Source organism: Hyaena hyaena, unplaced genomic scaffold (assembly GCF_003009895.1).
Source record: "Hyaena hyaena isolate Hyena2069 unplaced genomic scaffold, ASM300989v1 scaffold_479, whole genome shotgun sequence".
Lineage (NCBI taxonomy): Eukaryota > Metazoa > Chordata > Mammalia > Carnivora > Hyaenidae > Hyaena > Hyaena hyaena.
Genome location: NW_024081107.1, coordinates 105617 through 121875, shown reverse-complemented (window position 1 = coordinate 121875; position 16259 = coordinate 105617). Strand labels below are relative to the sequence as shown.

The window sequence follows — 16259 nt, the reverse complement described above, 5'->3', positions numbered from 1 at the left end:
GATGTAGAGTATCATGTCATCTGCGAAGAGGGAAAGTTTGACTTCCTCTTTGCCAATTCTGATGCCTTTCATTTCCTTTTGTTGTCTGATGGCTGATGCTAGGACTTCCAGCACTATGTTAAACAACAGTGGTGAGAGTGGACATCCCTGTCGTGTTTCTTATCTCAGAGGGAAAGCTCTCAGTTTTTCCCTATTGAGGATGATGTTAGCTGGGGGCTTCTCATAGATGGCTTTTATGATGTTTAAGTAAGTTCCTTCTATACTGAGTTTCTCGAGTGTCTTTATTAAGAAGGGATGCTGTATTTTGTCAAATGATCAACATATTTTCATTTGTGATTTATTTCTTTAAGTCCAAGGAGTCTTTCCACATGCAAATATCAAATTAAAATTTGTCTACATTATATTCTTCTTTTAGTTTAATTTTTTTAATTATAACTTTTTAATATATCAGAAGTTATCTTTAATATGTGATATATGATTAAAATGTAAACTTTTTATCCAATTAGTAGCCATTTCTTCTGGCAATTATTAAGTAATCTTTCCCTTTCCTATTAATGATCACTTTGCCATTGATATCTTAATTATATTGGAATTCTGTTTTGGGGCCTTTTATCCCTTTCTCTCTGACCATTTACAGTCCAGAATTAGACCAATTTAATTACTAATCCTTAATAAAATTCATAATACTTTATTAAAATAAATTTTCATTTTTCTTTTTAAATATGTTCTTAGTTACTATTCATTAAAAAGTTGTGATCTTATTTCCCTTTAATAAGTTCTGCTTTTAATAAGTTCTTAATTTCAATTAGAATCGCATTTCCAAATGGGCTTTGGACTCCTTTAAAAAAAATTTTTTTAAGCCTTTGCGATTCTGATTACAATTATAATAAATCTATAACTAAATATGCAAATCAGTGATATCTTTAATATACTTAATCTTAATGTTAGAGATATATTTTTCTTTTATTTATAATTATCTTTTTATGCCTGAATCCAATTTCATGTTTATCATATCTTCAATTATGTTTATTGCAGGAGATACATATATATATATATATATATAAATATATATCCACATTTTACTGTTGTGACAATGATATATATTGTCATCCAAAATTATATAACTACTTGTTTATTATCATTAATAGGGTAGAGCATGAATAAATAATTATTTATTCATAAAATGACATAGTAGTTAAAAATGAGTGAACTATAGCCACATCTATTAAAGCATTAAAACCATATTGACTGAAATAAAGGTGTAGAATCATACTGATAACACCATTTATAAATATTTTTAAAGTCTATTAATTTATATAATATATAAATGCATAACATTTGTGTACTGACCAATAAAAATATAAAACATTTAAGGAATAAGTTCTTAATTATTTTTAACTTTTATTCATTTTAAGAGACAAAGAATGTGAGCGGGGGAGGGGCAGAGAGGGAGAATCTGAAGCAGTCTCCAGGCTCTGAGCTGTCAGCCCAGAGTCCGAGGCAGGACACAAACCCATTAACGGAGCCACCCAGGCCCCCTTAAGGAATACTTGAAGTATTATTCTTAACCTTTCTTTAACATTTTGTAACTTTATATATTTGGCAAATATCTATTGAGTACCTCCTACATATTTAGCATTGTATTCAGCACTAAACATTTGTGACCATGGGCAGGATCTTTTCTTCACAGAACTTATTTTTGGTGGGCAAGACAGACTAGAAGCATATAAATAACTTAATGCAACATCAAAGAAGTGCTGTGAGAAAAATAAAAAGGGTAAGAATGCCATCACCATTTCTTAGTGTTCCATCTGTTTTAACAACGAAAGCAGTTCCCCAGAGGGACTTGGTGGGAAAGGTTGGTAACTAATTTCATTTTGCTCTTCTTGTTTATTTCTTTTATTTAATAATCTTGTTTTTCCTTTTATGAATCTTCACATAGTATAAAAACCTCAGGTGAACTTCAGATCTAGTTTTGTAGACTTTCTCTATAATTTTAATTGTTTCTCCCCAGGATTTATCTTTTTATTCTTATGTCATCATAGATAGTGTGATGTCATTTTAACACAACATTGAATAGAACTTGTGCCATTGCTAATACACACATCCCCAAACTCCCAAAATCTTTATAATTAAACTGCCATGAGCATCTTTAAGTTGCTACAAAGCAAATTTTTCAGAATCACCTATTCAAACAATAGTTTTAACTGTTTGAATTCACATTTTTCCTGGAAAGATGGCAACTTGACTCTGTAGCTATTACATTACAAGAAGAGAGTATTTCTGTGTAGTAGAAGTCAGGCATAGATCAATACCTATTTAGTTTGATAAGGAAAATCTCCATTGAGTATGCCCATAATTTCATTATTTCACCACTGACTCACTTACCCAATATTCCAACATTAGAACCAAGACACAAACCTTTGAAACTTACATTCCCATTAAAGAGTTCATTTCTTTTTTTTTCAAACGTTTATTTTTGAGAGAGAGAGAGAGAGAGAGAGAGCGTGCAAGCACATGTACAAGTGGGGAAGTGGGGGAGGGGCCGAGAGAAGGGGATAGAGGATCCGAAGTGGGCTCCCTGCTGATGCGGGCTCCATGCTGATGGCAGCAAGCTTGATTTGGGGATTGATCTCAAGAACCTGAGATCACAACCTGAGCCAAAGTCCAACACTCAATCAACTGAGCCACCCCAGCACACCCTCCCCCCTCCAATTCACCCCTTCTTACTATCTACCCTTCTGTTCAGTCCACATATCGTCCAGACTTCTGTTCTTTCACCTCTTTATGGAGCTTCTTCATTGTGTGAGGCACACAGATAGGCACTGGGAATATAAAACTAAGAAGATTGTGCCTGCCCTCATAAATTCAAATCTAATAATAAGGGATATGTATCCATTTGATATCCATCTGATAGTTATAATAATAGACATTCTTGTATTTAAATGGTGCCAATATTTATTGCCATGCTTTATACAACACAACTTCTCCAGTCTTCTCTGAAAAAAAAAAAATATCTATACATAAAATATAAAAATGTTCTTAGCTCTTGAATTTTTGGACATTACTTTGTTTCTTTCACACATGAAAAACAACTTGGCTACATTTAAAATTCTAGGATCATAGACTCCCTCATAACTTTGTAGGCATTCTTCCATTTCCTTCTGAATTTTATTTTGTGAGGAAAAATAAAGGCCAGCTGAAATTCTCTCCCATTTCTTCTTGGATATTTTTCTTCTCCCTCTCTTCCTCCTTTTTCTTGCTTTCCTTCTCCTCTTTTTACTCCTCTTCTCTTTGTCTCCTTTTTTCATCTATATATATTTTGTGCTTTATTCATTTTTCTGAATCCAACTCAATTGTTTAAAAATTTAGAATCTTTTAGCTCCTAAAGTTTACTTTTTATTATGGCTCCATTTTTTATTCTGGTTTCTTCAGAAACATCATTTCTAGCAATAGGCTTTTTTCTTTGAAAAAGTCCTTGAGATATTGTTACCGTTTTCTTGTATTATAGATTTTTTCAGAAGCCCCTTATTGAGTTTTATGAGTTTATTGATCCTCAAAGATGATGGTCTATTCGGGTAACACATCTAGGTAAACCCGTAAGATAAATACCCACTTCTCAACAATATTTGGTTACTAATACATACTGATACTGAGATTTCATTAAAATCGAGAGAGAGAGAGAGAGAGAGAGAGAGAGAGAGAGACAGGATGCATGCGAGCAAGTGGAAGAGGGGCAGAGGGAGAGAAATAATCTCAAGCAGGCTCTACAATCAGCACAGTCTAAAATATTTCAAGTTAACTAAACTTTCCAAAACAATTCTAAAAGGCTACCCAACTAACACAGTGACTTAATTCAAAGATTTGACACTAATCTCAAATCTTATTAATCACTGATAAATTTTGCAGCAACACACTTCATGCTATAGCTATGGAAACTCACTGATATAAAGCAGAAATATAAGATGTTTCAATCTGTTTAAACATATTGATAAATTTTGCAGCAACACACTTCATGCTATAGCTATGGAAACTCACTGATGTAAAGCAGAAATATAAGATGTTTCAATCTAAGTTTAAACATAGAGCACAGAGATGTAAGAAACCATATTGTTCCAGGAAGCAAAATTAACTTAGATATACATTTGAATGATTACTGTGGAGTTTAATGGGTAAAATACTAGGGTGTTTAATATAAAAAGTTACAAATGCAAGCTAAATTCTATCTCATAAAAACATAATAATTTTAAGATATCCAGATACTATCCATCTATATAGTATGGTGTTTATCTTTGATTTCACATCTTTACTGCATTTTAGTTCACTGAGATTTTAAATGTCGTAAAACAAAACAAAACAAAACACCAAGACAGAGCTTGCTGCTTCCTGTTTGATGTGGGAAAGGGGCAGGGAGGGAAGAAGCTATTTAATAAACATCACAGCATGGAATATATTGTACCCAATAAACCAGAGATCTTAAATCAAACCCATGTTTTTCCATTTAGTGATTTGGACAGGAAACATCTAGGCCCCAGTTTCACTGTATGTTAAATGTACACTTTATCTAATATCAAAGCAAAATCTTATACCTAAAGCACTTAGTACAGTGTCTGCCACACATAAATGGTCAAAACTTATAGCCATTATAATTACCATGAATTTCTCCAAATGTATATTAAACACTGTGGAGTTAATGAGCAAAGAACAAGGAATGAACAGGAGGAGAGCCCAAGAAGGGATAAGAGGAAGATAGGGATTCAAGTCAATAAGCCACTTCCTGGTTTATTCAACCCAACCATCTTTGATAATGTCTAACAATTTAACTCAAAGGATGTAGGCTACTCCCACCTGGAGTCACAGACCTGCCAGCTCTGATATTCGACCTTGACACTGCCAGAACGTTGTCCCGTTTGAAGTCCTCATCCCCCCTCTTTGAGAGTTCCAGCAAAGATTCATGGGAACAAATTCTGACCCCCTTCTGAGATGCTTAGGCAGGTTAGCTAACATGTAGGGGTCCCCTGAGAAGCTGTAATATTTTTCATATAATATTTTACAGGATGCTTATTGGGGATGTGGGGTAATTATCAACTTGGACTATCACATGAATAATCATTACTAAATATTTATAATATTATTTATTCCATCCCAGAATATGCTAAAACTATGGAAGATGAGAAACTAACTCTATTAGAGTTATTTATCTATTAGATAATGGTACATCATAATCTGATAGTACTAAGGATCTTCTATCCTCAAAAGCTGCTCTTCTAAAAAGGACTTCAAATAAAGCAACCAGTTCTTTCATCCTCCATCATTTGCCAATGTTTATTCACATAAGCTGTACTCATTCCTGAAGTGGAAACCCCTTATGGAATGTAGCTAAGAAGGAAAAAAATCTGCATAATTAACTACATTACCAGGCATAACCTGGTTGCTAGGGAGTGGTATCAACACCTGACCATGAATTCAGGACCTGGAGTTCTTAAGTGGCAATCGTGAATAGCGTAACTATTAAAGCAATAATGGCAATAATGAAAAACCTTTTTAAACTAGTTCCTTCCTAATTCCACTTCTTTAGGGTTGTGACACTAATGTGACATTTGCATTTCTCAAGCCTGTGTTTGACTTGATTGAGCAGTAAATGTCACATTTTGTGTAAGAAAAAGAAATGTTTATTTTTAGAGTCTAGTAAATGTTTCCACCTAGGCAGTTTCACAAAAGTGTTCAGGAATTGCTGAGTACTTAAGTATGATTTTCATTGTTTTTCCTTCCCAATGCAACTGTCTGTATTTCCTTAGCAAACACACACATACACAGCATGTACCAGTAGAATGAAGAAAACCAGTTTGTAAAATGGGAAAACTTCTATCTGTGCATTTAAACAGTATCTTTTAAAAGGTTCTAGGCAAGTTTCTTAAGCTGTTGCTTTAAAAGGGTATAAAATTTTTCCTCCAAATAAGGGCATCAGACAGAAACCCAAAACTTCCTCACTAGACTTTTATATTTTCCACCATAGAAATATCTCAAATTCTATAACACAATTAAAGACTTTAAATTCCCTTGGTGATTAGAAACTCAAAGAAATGACACGTCCTTTTGAGTGCTTTGATGGAAGGTTTCGCTCACTTACAAATACATTAAATCAATAACTTGCCTGACTATCATTTCATGATATTTACCCAGGGCAGAAACCAGCCACTGCTGCATCACTGCTCAGAGAATACATCTAAGACGACCTGTCAGAGTTGGAACCACAAATCCAGGCACTGATCCAGCTGTGATCCTTAGTGAAACCAGAGGCAAACATGAAACCTGGATGCATTTTCAGTGTTGCTCAGAGGCCTTTTCTCATCAACTGTGATTTCACCAGTAGTTGAAAAAACAAACCGAATATTTTTATTAATCAAGAAAACTCATTTCACCAGAGTCTCAGTTAATAAAACATTTCACATTATAAAGAGAGAGTTTTCCCTATTAGACACGTGAGGGCTCTAAGTGTCTGTCATCTCTATTCTATTCAGCCCAGAAAGTATTAGTGAAGAAAGGAGAATCCCAAGGTTTGGAGTGGAATGTCCATACTGGAGTTCTTTACTTATAGTCCTTGATCTAGATAACCATAATATTCATAGATTTTTTCCCATAATTTTTGTATTTGGGAACTATGCATGAATCTTCAAGGAATTTAATAACTTTGAAATATTCTCTTGCTAAGAATTGAATTATTATAATAAACTTGAAATCATTTACTAGCAGCTGTTCAATGCAAGGCTCGAAATAGTCTATATATTGTTTTTAATTATCTCTTTTTAACCTCACCACAATGCTGCCAGGTAGGTGGTTTTATCCTTACTTTAAAAATAAGAAAATGAAAGCTCATGGAATTTTAATTAAGTGTTATCTCAATGACTGAGAGCATCTTCATAATCAAAGCTGTCTGATTCCATTGCCCAGGATTTTATGGTATTTGAGGAAATCAATAATATAATTGAAGATTATTTATAGGACAAAAAATGAAAATATTTTTATACTAGACGTGTTTGGACAGGGCTTCATAGGATAATGGGTAAAGGGTGTTCCCAACATGTAGTTTGTCTTGGTGAAAACATGAAGAAAGTTTTCAAGAATTAGGCTAATGAGAACAGCATGGACCAACAACACAGATTAACTAAAAGGTCATCAGAAGCATCCTAGGAGGGGTGCCTACGCAGCTCAGTCAATTAAGTGTCTGACTCTTGATTTCAGCTCAGGTCATGAGCTTATGGTTTGTGAGTTCAAACCCCACATCGGGCTCTGCACTCTTAGTGCAGGACCTGATTCGGTTTCTCTCTCTTCCTCTCCCTCCCCCACTCCTGATCATACGTACTCTTTCTCTCAAAATAAATTTTAAAACAGGGAGGGAGGCATCCTAGGAAAGCAGTGGGTTTTTACGACTCCATACATGGTACAGTGAGATGCAAGTGTGAGTCTTTCCAGAAGAGAATGGAGTGATGCGAATGATCCATCTTTTACTCAAATGAAAGGAATTATTTCTAAAAATAAATATGACAGTGCCACTCATGGCCAAAAACTTAAGACACTTCTCAGCAGCTCTGGGATAATGTCTAAATACTTCTAAATGGCATGCAAGATACCAGGATTTTATCTAAGATTTCCTCTTACTACTCCTTCATCTATGCTCCATCCTTACTGAACTACCTACAGTTTCCAGGACATACTATCTTATCTTATGCTTACACATGTGTGCTCATGCTATCTCCTTCAGCCCCTTTGAATAAAAGACGAATTCTAACTCAGCCTTCAGGGGCCTTCTTCAGGATTTTGTCCCCCGTAAAATCCCTAATAATAGCTGTTAAGTAGTTAATGTCTATATTTTAAGCTCTATTCCTCCCCCCAAAGACAGTCTCATTGTTCCCCAAAACAAACTATTGGGAAAACACTCAAAGCATTTTCATTAAAGTTATGAGCAAAATATTAACTCTGTTAAGCAAAGTCCCAGCAGGTATCAAATGACACACCCAAATATAGATTATTTGGAAAGGGTTTAATAAAGAAGGTATATAGAAAGGTATGGGCAGGGGATATAAAGAAACCAGAATGAAGAATGAACTACTGAACTACTACTTGCATTAACAGTAACAAGGGAGGAAGAAGCACCTAGAACCAGGAAAAATATTGTCATCTAGGGAGGGCTGCTTGAGGGGAGTTGTGATATTTGGTTACAGGATTTTACTAGCACATGGTGAGTCCACAGGAAACTAAAGAAATAAATACCTGACCTGATTCTCTTCCCCCCTCCCCATGTCTTGCCAGGGCTTCTCATTGGCCAGACCCAAATAGACACTAGAGTGTAGAGATACCACTGAAATTGTCAGCTGCTGAGGGCTGAGAGCTGAGGGCAGAGTGGAGAAGGGGAGGGAAATGAATTTGGATAGTCAAATGGGGGTTAACAAGCACATCTACTTTTAACACTGTCATGGAACCATGAATTTAAAGAGGTAATCCTGGCACACTCTGTGGCTGGTTGTCCCCCATTTGGCTCAGGTCATACTGTCTGCTAAGTAAGCCACCAGTTAAAAAATGAAATGACCAGCTTGCTGGCACTTACTAGGTTTAGGAGTATTTCTCTTGGAGTTTTCTTCCCTTTTCCTCAGGTAAAGAAAGCATTTCCTATCCTCCTCTCACGTTCTATGTTTCAATTCTTTTCTTGTCAAATGAATGGGATGGGCATGGGTTCGGGGTGAAGTCCTTGTGGTGAACTAACTCTTAACAGGTCTTGTTGAGAGGTTCTGGCCCAAATCAGTGATTCTCTGAAGGTATAAATTTGGAATCTCTTAAAACTTTTATTTTCAGCTTTGGTCATTAGCCATGTATTTTACAAAATGTAAGATTCTTGTTAATCTCATATGTTGCTTATGAGAAGATAAATTGTTAAGATCTCCATGGGATAGTTCATGGATTGGAAGAACAAATATTGTTAAAATATGCATACTACCCAAAGCAATCTACAGATTTAATGCAATTACCATCAAAATACCAACAGTTCACAGAAATAAAATGATCCTAAAATTTATATGGAATTATCAAAGACCTGAAGAGTCAAACAGTCTTGAAAAGAAAAACAAAACTGGAGGTATCACAATCCCAGATTTCAAGATATACTACAAAGCTATAGTCATCCTAACAGTATGGCACTGGAACAAAAATAGACACCTAGGTCAACAGAACAGAATAGAAAGCCCAGAAATAACCCACAATTATATGGTCAACTAGTCTTCGACAAAGCAGCAAGACTATCCAATGGGAAAAAGACAGTTGCTTCAACAATGGTGTTGGAAAAACTGGACAGCTACATGCAAAAAGAATGAAACCAGACCACTTTCTTACACCATATACAACAATAAACTGAAAATGGATTAAAGACCTAAATGTGAGACTTGAAACTGTAAATATCTTACAAGAGAGCACAGGCAGTAATTTCTATGATATTGACTCTAATAACGTTTTTCCAAATATGTCTCCTAAGACAAGGGAAACAAAGGAAAAATAAACTATTGGGACTACATCATAATAAAAAGCTTCTTCAGAGTGAAGGAAACAATCAACAAAATGCAAGAGCAACCTAGAGAATGGGGAAAGATATTTACAAATGACATAGCTGATAAAGGGTTAGTAGCCAAAATATATAAAGAATTTACAGGGGCACCTGGGTGGCTCAGTTGGTTAAGTGTCCAACAGCTCAGGTCATGATCTCATGGTTCATGGGTTCCAGCCCTGCATCCGGCTCTGTGCTGACAGTTAGCTCAGAGCCTGGAGTCTGTTTCAGATTCTGTATCTCCCTCTCTTTCTGAACACCCCCCCCCCCCGTTCATTTATTCATTCTCTCTCTCTCTCTCTCAGAAATAAGTAAAACATTAAAAATTTTTTAAAGAATTTACACAACTCAATACTAAAATATAATAATAATAATCCAATCCAATTAAAAATGTGCAGAAGACATGGAGACATTTCTCCAAAGAAGACATATCAACTTATAAATATGAATAATAAGTATTCTTATAGTTTGTTTACAATAGCAAAAGACTGGAAACCAAAATATGGTTTAATAAATTAGGAAATATTCATATAATGGAATAAAGGCCAAACATTATTTTAAATCTTTTAAATATTTTAATTATTTGTAAATTTTTCAGTGATTCATTTTCAGACAAGTACTCATTGAACAATTACTTTGTAGTTAGTGCTGTGATTTCCTAGGACATATTAAAGAATGAGGGATAGCTTTATACATCACTGAAATAGAATGATCTTCATATAATTTTAGGTGAAAAAATAGAGATAAGCTAAAGGATAGAACATGTGCTCCTATTTGTGGGAAAAAATACATATGTTCATAGGTGTTAATATATGTGTATATATTAAGAGGTTGCTGTTATTAACCCTATTTTACAAATAAGAAAACAGACCAGAGAAAATGGCAAATTCTGATCAGAGAACCGGCAGAGGTATAACTGATTTGAATTCAAATTTATCTGACCCCAAATGACAGGCACTTTCCAGTATAGCATTTTACCCTTGACTAACTTTTACTAGGGGAGATTGACTATGCCTTTTTATTCCATCAATAGACCTTGCAAATATACATTATAGAACTTATCACACTGTATTGCAGCAGTGTGTTCATAAGTTGGTCTCTCCTGGACTACTGCAGACTTCATGAAAGCAGGTGAATGAAGTTCTACAGAGCCATCTTTGTGGCCCCAGTGCTTTGGCATGGCATGTTGTAGAAAAGTTCTTACAGGAATGAAAAGGAATAATACATCTTTGTCCATAAGCAACAAATAGAGCTTAATTAAGTGCCTAGTAAGGCAAATGCAAAGTTGTTTTAATGGTAATACTACTAACAGTGTCTCATGAGATCTGTGGATCATATGAAATTTTAGCTCAGTGGGCTAAATATGATTATACCAAAGCCACAAATCTACATAGCAAATTAGTGAACATTTATCACTACCTATTATGTGCTATTACTGAAAAGAACCAATCATTTCCATGAACACACTTTAAAGTCTCTAATGAAGAAAATGTGCATGTCTATTATTAAAGTAGCCTGAAAGTTCGAGCCAGTAAATATCTGCTTATTTGCAGGTTGCCCCTCCAAAGATTCAGTGGGTCAGATTTCTGTTCACGTGGACATCACCACTACCCCAGGAACTGGAGAGCATAAAGTCACTGTAAAAGGTATATATAGAGTCCAGATACACCAAACAGTCTAGTAGACTTTAACCTTTGTGATAATGTAATAAAATTTTTCTGATTTCTTTTTAAAAATATTTGATGATTTTAAGGCATGCTCACAATTTTTTCATGAAACCAGAACTTTTTATCTAAAACTGAAAAACATCAATGACATAGATATTTAGCCTACATTATCTGAAAGATCTAAATGGTTTAAATACACTGGTATTATATGTCAAAACTATATACATTGAACATTTTCTCTGGGAGATGCTAGGATATGCATTCAACATTATTGCCATGGTTGGCTTCTTGTCAAATTTTATGTTAGGTCAATATGTTCTTACCGATGAGATTTTGGGGTGATGGAGGGTTCATGGGTTCCAGAGGCAATGACCAAGAAAGAAATCTTAAAGAGGTCTCTAATGCACAAAGTTGATTTTATTAAAGTACTAGGACAGGGCCTATGGGCAGAAGGAACTGCACTGTAAGTGTGGTGGGTAATCTTTTTATGGAGCTGGGGGAGATAAACTCAAGAGGGAGTTTCCAAAGAGACTTTCACATGCTAAGGGACTTACTGGAGGCTTAGCTATTGTCAAGGTAAGGTTGTTTCCCCTCTAGCAAGTCATTAGCATTAAGACAGTAGAGAGTTCCGGAACCCTGGCCTATTGATTGCATTTTTCTGGTAAACTCATGGAGACTCTCACCCCTTTAACCCTTGTGGAGTTTGTTTTGCTTTTGTCCTTTCATGTTTTGGGGTAGCTGGGAGTGTCCAAGGAATATCACACAGGTCCCACCTGGGGTAGGAGATGCTGTTAGCCTGCACTTTGCCCTCAGCTTGCCTCAAGCTCCCTTATCATTACTATTCATGTTACTTATGTATTTACTTCTTTTTCTATTTGATTTCCAAAACTGACTCTTTTTTTTTTTTTTAATAACTAGTTCAATCTATCGGTTTTACATTACAAAAATAAAATCTGAATGCGGGGGTCATTTTGAAGGTGAAAATTTAATGGTTATTATTTTGCTCAATAAAACCATATTCTCTATTTTATTATTAAAGACTTTAGTCACAGTATCCACCTTACTAACAACCATATCCTTGTAACACATTCTAAAATTGCATTACCTAGTGTATGTTTGATTTATAAAAGTAACACTACTATAGTCTATAAAAGATTATGTAAAGTATTGGCACATGGGAATGCCTACCTACATATGTCAGTCTTTAAATATTTTTCAAAAATATTTTGACACTATATATCAAGTGCCCAAAATTTTTGAACCTTCTACATTAACTATTTTAATCATAGTATACTTTTTTAAGATTTTCAAAGGATGAACAAAAGTAAACATATGAGAATGTACACTGAAGAATTATTTACGATGTCTGAAATTAGGAAATAGCCATAACATTTACAATAAGTGATTGGTTAAATACAGAATGGCATATCCATATAGTAGAATATTTGCAATTGGAACATATATAATTACTTAGAAAGCTACCCATGATAGATTTAAAAATATAACTATATAAGACTACAACACATTGATGCCATTCTGTATATAAAGTAATTATTGAAAGCATATATATCAATGTATTAAGACATTTACTGATAAACTTATAGATTTAATCTATTTTATATTTTCTGTATATTTTGTAGATATTTCATGAACATATCTTCATTTTTCAAATGAAAAACATCACATTTTTACTTAACCAATAGAGCCTAATTAACCAAGAGGAATGATAACTTTTCATTTGTAACAAAAGTCATTTGAATTACAACTAGCTTTTTACCATACCAATGCCACACAACTTAGAGGTAAAAGCTAAACTGAATACATTCCAGAGAGTAAATTGTTTTTTCTTCAAGGATATGTTCTTATCAATGGAGTAAGGGCACTATCAAGTGCAAATTATGGTTTGATACATCATTTTTAAAAAATTTACTCTGAGGATCAAAGTAATTCCACACATTTGCTTGCTAACATTTAGCATTCCTTTCCTTTTTTGGTTTTTAGTGATTGCTATTAATGATCTAAACTGGCAGACCACTGCAATGTTCCGGCCCTTTGTGGAAGTTTGTATACTGGGACCCAACCTAGGAGACAAGAAGAGAAAACAAGGCACAAAGACAAAAAGCAACACGTGGTCACCCAAGTACAATGAAACATTTCAATTGTAAGTCATCACCAGACTCATCTATTCAATCAGACAATGGCCGTTTATGTCTAAAACTTATTGAGGGGTTTAGGGTAGGAATGGCACTGGGCTTTGCTAAGGAAAACAAAACCTATAGTTTTTAAGTATTCCTGTTCGTCCCTCATCCCATGCAAATTAAGACAGGTATGATTTTACTTCCCTTCCAGTGCTCAACAGCTGTTCAGTGTCTACCATGCATCAGGCACTATTCTGGGAGTTTGGTATGTGTAACAGGAGGTCTCTGCTCTCATGGAAGTTACTTTCTAGAAGTGAGCAACATATGATAAACAAATCACAAATAAAAAGTTATCACGTGATATTGAATACTACATAAAGAATTGAAACAGGCTGATCTAATAGACTGGTTGATTGGCTGCTTAGATTAGGTATTTGGAAAGGCTCTCTGAGCATGTGTCTTTTAAATTAAAACCTGTGGGGTGGGGGGGGAAGAACCAGTCATGCAAGGATGTGGGTTGAGAGCATCTCAGGCCAAGCATAATTGCTAGTGCAGAGTCTAAGGTGGGAGCACACCTGGCATATTTAAGAAACAGTATACAATGGGCAAGGGAGTGTGATGAAATGAGTTTGAAGAGGTGACCAGAGTACAGGGACAGAGGACTTTGCAGTCAGAGTAAAGGAGACTAGATTACATTACAAGTTTAACAGGAGGCCTTGAAGAATTTTCAGATAAGAAAATGATCTGATTTATATCTTTTAATGATTATTCTGTTTGCTGTATAAAAATAATAATTATAGGGAAACAAGACCAAACATAAAGAAAAGTTAGAAGTCTATTGTGGTAGTTCAGGCAAGAGGGAATACTGACTCGCCAGATGGTAGTAGGGAAATGGAAGTAAGTAGCAGAGAGATGGAAAGAAGTGGAAAGATTCTAGGTATGTACTGGAAATAGATACAATCTATAGAACTTCCTGTCGACTGGAGATAGCACATGAAAGAAAGAATATTTAAGTTAGGTTTCTGAAAACATTAAATTGAGGATAATTCAGGACAGTCTTATTTATAAAGGAATTTACTAGGATATGAGAATGGAAGGACTATAAGCAATAGTGATGTAATCTGGGGCCAGTAGTGGTCAGGTTATTACTTATACTATACATGAAGGAGAGGAAGACTGGTTACTAAAATTGGGAAAACAAAAACTTCAAATGTCCTCAGTCACCTCAAAAAGAGCAATGGCCTTCCAGGGAGGGACAGTATTCTAGAAGTAGCATCACACAAAAGGAGCCAGGGTAATAGACTCTGACCTCATTCTCATCGTTACTTCTGATTTCCTGAAGTGCCTCCCTTTTGGCCAAAACCAACTAGAAGCCGCAGTCTGAAGAAATTTCACTGATATAATCCTTACAGCTCATCATTCTATTTCAGAGTACAAGGAGAAGGATGGAAAGTATATCCAGTTGAGACAAATATAAATTATCTGGCTCTAAATGAAGTAAAAAATGACCTCTACGTTTTTGGCAAAAGCAGTTGGGTAGATAGTGATTTATTGAGATGGGGGAGCGGGGACAAGAGACGGGGAGATCAAGTACTGTTTTAAGTCTATTAATTTGGAAATGCCTGTGGTACATTCCAGAAGAGGTATCAAATATATTGTTGGGTATAACTTGAGAATCATCTGCATGTAGATGTAATTGCATAAATCTAGACAAGCTGACCTATAATCATAGAAGAAAGGACACTGCACCAAACCCTTGGGGTTTACACATGCTTACCAAAACACTTTCTCACTGGTTTGGTTCTTTGCTGGTTTGTTTCACTTTCTGAGTTTCCCAGTGACTTTTCAGCACACTGAGTTCTAAATACTAAATTTTGTTACCACTCATTAAACTTAGCCTTCCTACCACATCTATTAAAATGGCTCTAATAGATCATATCCACAATACTTCCTAATAAACCAGCTCACAAGATTCCACAGATCTGTCTCTCTAAATTATATAAAATGTTAAGTTTCTTGGAATTACTTGAATCATGCAACATTCAGCTGTGACACTGTGAGGTACCAAGACCATGATTCTGGGGAAAAAAGCAGCATTTTGATGCATTTTAATTCATAAGAAGATCTGGCTCCTATTTTCTTTTGCTCTTCTATACTTACTCATCAGGCTTCCATTTTCTTTCACATTATCTCAGGTTGTTTCTAAAATAAGTGAGTATACACTTCAGTTACCAGTGTTGCCCAGAAACAAAAGTTTGACTCTGCAAATATGTGATCTAAAAAAAAAGTCACTCAGAAAAGGAAAGGATTTGGAAGCTTTTACTGCTGACGAACAGATGTGCATGCATTACAAAGTCAAGGATATCTGAGAATGAAGTAAAATAAGGAGCAGGGGAGGATTATTCTCCATGTATTACCTCTCAGCCCTCTTCATTATGTTCAGTTCTGCACTGCCAAGTTGTTATTAGTGGAGGACATCCTCAGCCCCACACTTGACAGGTGTCTAACTGTTGCCATCAGAAAGAACTGGCATTGAAGCATCATGCTCCACTGGAACTGATTTACTCTGGAGATTTGTATCTCATTTGGCATCTTGTGAATAATCTTGTTGTTTGTGTTAGGTTGATAGTCTGTGTTGTTTATTCCCCAGAGAAAAGGCTCCTGGACATAATAGTGTATCTAGAAGTCTGAGGTAAAGAAAATGTAATAACTGATGTTGAAATGGCATAGAAATTCTTGCGAGAACTACCTCTTACCTTGGCCAAGCCCCCAGTACCCTAATCCAACCCCTGTATCAGTAGGAAGACCATTTTAATATGCTCAATATCAAGATAGTAAAGCATATTCAGACTGATTGCCTAT

General features: G+C 35.2%; 1 protein-coding gene across 2 annotated transcripts in view; it reads left to right on the top strand.

Annotated features, from left to right (window-relative positions):
* Positions 1-16259, top strand: part of UNC13C (unc-13 homolog C) — a 564606-nt gene that overhangs the window by 546286 nt on the left and 2061 nt on the right. For both annotated transcript variants that reach the window (XM_039254229.1, XM_039254228.1), the window contains 2 exons: positions 11146-11238; positions 13261-13420. In XM_039254229.1, the coding sequence (XP_039110160.1) occupies positions 11146-11238; positions 13261-13420 (253 nt within the window). The remainder of the gene's footprint in view (positions 1-11145; positions 11239-13260; positions 13421-16259) is intronic.